This window comes from Carlito syrichta, unplaced genomic scaffold, assembly GCF_000164805.1.
Source record: "Carlito syrichta isolate Samal-C Ts95f unplaced genomic scaffold, Tarsius_syrichta-2.0.1 Scaffold309724, whole genome shotgun sequence".
NCBI lineage: Eukaryota > Metazoa > Chordata > Mammalia > Primates > Tarsiidae > Carlito > Carlito syrichta.
Genome location: NW_007253820.1, coordinates 714,805 through 720,804, shown reverse-complemented (window position 1 = coordinate 720,804; position 6,000 = coordinate 714,805). Strand labels below are relative to the sequence as shown.

At 36.5% G+C, this 6,000-nt stretch overlaps 1 protein-coding gene across 4 annotated transcripts in view; it reads right to left on the bottom strand.

Annotated features, from left to right (window-relative positions):
* The window catches only part of ITCH (itchy E3 ubiquitin protein ligase), a 148,752-nt gene that overhangs the window by 4,227 nt on the left and 138,525 nt on the right, over positions 1 to 6,000 (bottom strand). For all 4 annotated transcript variants that reach the window (XM_008067625.2, XM_008067626.2, XM_021717385.1 and 1 more), the window contains one exon: positions 3,843 to 3,915. In XM_008067625.2, the coding sequence (XP_008065816.1) occupies positions 3,843 to 3,915 (73 nt within the window). The remainder of the gene's footprint in view (positions 1 to 3,842; positions 3,916 to 6,000) is intronic.

Sequence of the window (6,000 nt, the reverse complement as noted above, 5' to 3'; positions counted from 1 at the left end):
AAAAAGGAAATGATTTTCTGCTCTAATATTCTGCTCCTCCTGGATTTCTCTGTTCTATTCTTAGCAGTGAGTTTTTAAAGGGTGTCTTCTAATTTGGGACATTTACAAGATAACAGATAAATGCATCTGCTCTAAAGTCTTGGCCCTCTGTTACTTTTTTAGGATAAGGCCTTGACAAATGTTTTGTTATAGAAGAAAAAATGCTATCCACAAAGGGGAAATAGTCTTACAATTTGGACTTTTGTTAGTTCTTGCAAGCTAAAACATGGAACCTCACAAAGTAGTGAGGCTGGTTTTCATGTGTGACTGAGATAAGCTGTTCAACACTGTAATTACAGCACAGCACAGTCTGTTCCAAGCTTGAAAAAAGCAAGGAGCTAGAGTTCAAATCAAAGCACATGTTTATAAGATAAATGGACAAAAATCAATTTTATTTCTATACACTAGCAATGAACAATATTAGATTAAGAAAATATCATTTACAACAGCACCAAAGAGTAAAATACTTAATACATTTAACAAAAGAAGTATAAGACTTGTACAATGAAAAGCACAAAAGCATTGCTGGAAGAAATCAAAGACCTAAATAATTGGAAAGACATTCCATGTTCATGGACCAGAAGACTTCAGATCGTCAGGACGGCAATACTCCCCAAATTGAGCTTTGATTCAAAGCAATACATATCAAATCTCAGCTGATCTCTTTGCAGAAATGGGTAAATTAATCCCAAAATTCATATGAAAATCCAAGGGGCCCAGAATAGCCAAAATCTTGAAAAAGCTATAGAGAGTATGCCACCCAATTTCAAAATGTATTACAAAGCTACAGTAATCAAGGCAATGTGGTACTGCCATTAAAGACAGAAATATAGAACAACAGGATAGAATTCAGAATCTAGGGGTAACCCCCTGGTCCCCTTCCACTATGAGACCTTTTCTGTTCTCTCAATAAATCCTGCTTCCTCACACACACAAAAAAACCATGTAGAATCTAGAAATAAACCTATATACTTATGGTCAAAAAACTTTCCACAAGGATGCCAAGACCATTCAATGGAGGAAATTATCCACTCAACAAATAATGCTGAGACAATTAGATATCTACATGAAAAAAAATGAAGTTAGATCCCTACCTCATACCATGCACAAAACAGAATCACAATGGATCACAGCCCAAAATGTTAAGAACTAAAAAATAAAACTCTTAGAATAAATCATAAAAGTAAATATTTGTGACCTTCAGTTAAGCAATGGTTTCTTAGACATGATACCAAACACACAAGCAATAAAAGAAAAAAGATACACTAAACCTCAAAATTAAACTTTTGTGCTTCAAAGGATACCATCAAGAAACTAAAAAGACAAAATGGGAAGAAGTACTGCAAATCATTTATCTGGTAATGGACTGGTATCCAAAAAATAAAAAATTACAACTCAAAAATTTTTAAAAATGAGCAAAGGATAGACATCTCTCCAAAGATATACAAATGGCCAATAAACACATGAAAAGATCATTATTCATTAGATAAATGCAAATAAAAACCACAATGAGATACCAATTCACACCTACTAGATGGCTATTATTAAAACATAACGAGAATAAAACAAAGCTAGGCACGGTGGCTCACGCCTGTAATCCCAGCACTTTGGGAGGAAGAAGTGACAGGACTGCCTGAGCCGAGGGGTTCGAGACCAGGCTGGGCAACATGGCAAGAACTCATCTCTACAATAAATAAAAAAAGTAGCTGGGTGTGGTGACGTGTGCCTGTAGTTCCATCTTTGAAAGGCTGAGGCAGAAGGATCGCCTGAGCCCAGCAGGTTGAGGCTATAGTAGCCGTGAGCATGCCATTGCACTCCAACCTGGGTGACAGAGTGAGACTCCGACTCAAAAAAACAAAGTATAAAACATGAGTTGGTGAAAATATGGAGAAGCTGGAGCCCTTCTGCACTGCCAGTAGGAATGTAAAATGGCTACAGCCACTATGGAACACAGTATGGTGACTTCCCCAAAAATCAAAGTAGAATTACCACATGATGCAGCAATTCCATTTCTGATTATACACCCAAAATAATCAAAAGATGGGATATTAACAGATATCTGTATATCTACATTTATAGGAGCATTATTCAAAATAGCCAAAAGGCAGAAATAACCCAAGTGTCCATTGGCATAAATGGATAAACAAAATGTGGTCTACAGTAGAATATTATCTAGCCTTAGAAAGGGGGAAAATTTGGACACATGCTATAACATGGATAAACCTTAAAGACATTATTCTAGGTGAAACAAGCCAGTCACAAAAGGACAAATAAGGCATAATTCCGCACATAATAAGTATTTAAGGTAGTCAAAAGTTATAAAAAGTAGAATTATTGTTGCCAGGAGCTGAGGAAAGGGAGTAATGAGGAATTATTATCTAATGGGTACTATTTCAATTATACAAGATGAACAAAGTTTTGGAGATAAATGGTGGTAATGATTGCACAAAAATGTAATATATTTAATGCCACTAAACTATATACAATTTAAAAATGGAATATCCTAAGTTATATATATTTTACTACAATTAAAAATTAATCTAAAAAAGGAATGAAATATTGATATATGCTATACCATGGATGAACCTTGACACAAAAGGCTGTATGTTGTATGATTCTCATGATATTAAGTGTCTAGAATAGGAAAGTCCATAGAGACAGAAAGTAGATTAGTGGCTTCTGAGAACTGCATGAGTGGCATATGGGGAGAGACTGCTACTGGGTCCAAGGTTTTTACAGGGGAGGAAAAAATGTCCAGGAAATAGATAGTGGTGATGGTTGTACAACATTAAGAACACTAAAAAACACTGAATTTTACACTTTAAAAGGGTGAATTTTATGCCTTATGAATTACATATCAATAAAATTATTACTTAGGAAAACTACATGCATGTATATGTATGAAAACATAAAGGAACAGACAATAAAAAACAAAGGAATATCCAGCAAGGACTACTAAATATATCCCACAAAAATCAAGCTCAAATATTGCTGACATTAGATTGAATTTCAATATATTATTGTATTTGAGACAAGACTAAAGTTAGTTTTTTTTAGCTGGGTATGGTGGCTCATGTCTATAATCCCAGCACTCTGGGAGGCAGAAGCGAGAGGATTGCATGAGCCCATGGGTTCAAGACCAGCCTGGGCAACTTGGTGAGACCTCATCTCTTTTAAATTAAAACATTAGCTGGGTATGGTGGCGTGCGCCTATGGTTCCAGCTACTTGGAAGGCTGAGGCATAAGGATCGTCTGAATCCAGCAGGTCGAGGCTGTAGTGGCCATGAGTGTACCACTGCACTCCAGCCTGGGCGACAGAGTGAGATTCCAACTCAGAAAAAAAAAAAGTTGGTTTTTTTAGTTTTGCACATTTTTAGAAACATGATTAAACTACATTTAAAGTGAGAAAATAATATGTCTAGTCACTGTGTTAGAAAGCAGGTCTCCTAATTTTGATTTCTTTACCTGCCTGCAGAAAATTCTAAACATCATACTTAAAAAAAAGTTCAGAAATTGGAGAAGGGATTGACTGCAAATAGTCATAAGGGGTCATTTTAGGGTGAAGGAAATGCTCTAAAGCTGGACTGCCAGCATGGTTACAGAATAGATTTATTCTAAAAATCTACTAAATATCACTGAGTTAAAATGGGTAAATATTATGGTATATAAATAATTTCTCAATGCTGCTAAAAATAATTCAGTACCATGAGGAAAATATTTCATTTCTAATTTCTAACAGGTTTTAAATAGCTACAAATAACTTTAAAAAGGTTATTTTCTCTATTCTTTTTTATTTTACTTACCAGGTATGACTTCTGGGTAGCCAGTTTTCTTTCCCAACTTTTTCAATGCAGAATTTCTGTGGTCCATTGCTTCCTAAAACATGAAATCACACCAGTTTTTTAGTGTAGTGGTTCCCAATCCATTATCACCAGGTAATCTGTTAGACTCACAAATCCACGGACCCTAAACTCAGTATACTGAATCAGACGCTGTAGGAATAAAGCTCAACAATGTGTGTTTTAACAAGCTTCCAAGTGATTCTGATGAGGCAAAAGTTTGCGAGCCATTTTGTTAATGTATGCCCAAGAGGAGAAAATGTACTTTTATCTAGCATTACTTAGCCAGAATAATACACTGTTAATGCTTAATTAGTAGCGTACATAAGAACACACAAAAAACTTAATTTTAATTTTTAAACACAATAAATCACAGTCCACTGTCTGTTACAAGAAAACTTTATTTAAATACAGAATTTTAAAAAATGTAAACACCCTAGTGAAACCAGTATTAACAATGCTAGAACTTGTAGGTCCTATATAGTGTAGGGCATATCCTTACACACACACACACACACACACACACACACACAAACACCCCAACTCCTGCTTCTCATTTACTTTTTGCTGGTGAATGGTGATCATAAACAACTGGTTTTCTTTTTTGTTTTTTAAGTTGAGGTCTCACTCTGTTGCCCAGGCTGGAGTGCTGTGGCATGATCACAGCTCACCATAGCCTCTAACTCCTGGGCTTAAGCGATCCTCCAGTCTCAGTTTCCAGAGTGGCTGGGACTACAGGCACATGCCACCACACCCAGCTAATTTATCTGTATTTGTATTTTTTTGTAGAGTCGAGGTCTTACTGTGTTGCCTCGGCTGATCTCCAACTCCTAGGCTCAAGCAATCCTCCCACTTCAGCCTCCTAGTGCTGGGACTGTAGGCGTGAGCCACTGCTCCCAGCTAGGTTTTCAAAAAAAGTTGTTAATCCTCTCCAGAAATATCTGTTGGTGGTCATAATGAATGGTAGTGCTGCTGGACATTTTAATAGAAGAGGCCAGATACACTAAATGTTATGCAGTGTGTGGGACTGTCAGGCACAAATAATTTTCTCATATCCCACCTGACTAAACCCAGTACAAATATAAACTGGTAGTACTTTCATATTTAATAACACTGAATTGTTTTCACAAGTAGTTATAAAAAAGTTCAGTCATATAGAAAATGATTATTATGAAAAAAGGCAGTTAAAACTATTTTATGGTATTAAACACACATTAACTCACTCTGAATATTCTCCCTACTTAACCATTCATAGCATTTCCTTTTTTGTGAGATGGGGTCTTGCTATGTTGCCAAGACTGGAGTGCAGTGGCTATTCACAGGTGCAATTATAACACACTACAGCTTGAGCTCCTGGGCTCAAGTGATTCTCCTGCCTCAGCCTCTAAGTAACTGGGATTATAGGTGCATGCCACCACATCCAGCAGCATTTCTAACTACACAGAAAGGAGTTTTATTTAATAGTGCAAGTTAATATGTAATACAGAAGACTGTAAATTGCTTTTCTTTCTTTTCTTTTTGAGATAGAGTCCCACTCTGTCACTCAGGCTGGTGTAATCATGGCTTACTGCAGTCCCGATCTCCTGGGCTCAGACAATCCCGAGTAGCCACCAGGCCTGGTTAATTTTTTTATTTTTGTAGAGACAAGATCGCACTACGTTGCCCAGGCTGGTCTCGAACTCATGGGTTCAAGCAATTCTCCCACCTCGGATTCCCAAAGTGCTGGGATTACAGTCGTCAGTCACTACGCCCAGCATGAATTACTTTTAATAAACTTAGAATCAACTAATAAATAGCAGACATATGAATGTAATCTTAGTGAATTTCATTAATAAGGTTATTTTGCAAATATGCCATGTTACTGTCATCCTGACTGCTTTTTACAATCTTTTAGAACAATGATAAGCTGTCTAGTTGTAAAAATTATATACTGAAATTTTTTAGGTTGTCTGCTGTTTTCAGTCTTACTCTGACACAGTCTCAAAGTCACATAACTTCTGTGAAGACTCTTGCACCTATGCTCCTATCTTCAGCCACTGTTCAGATGATACGGTCTCTGAGGCTTTACCTATAGTGGAATTTCATGAGAGAAGAAATATATTTTGATACTATACTCTTAAGG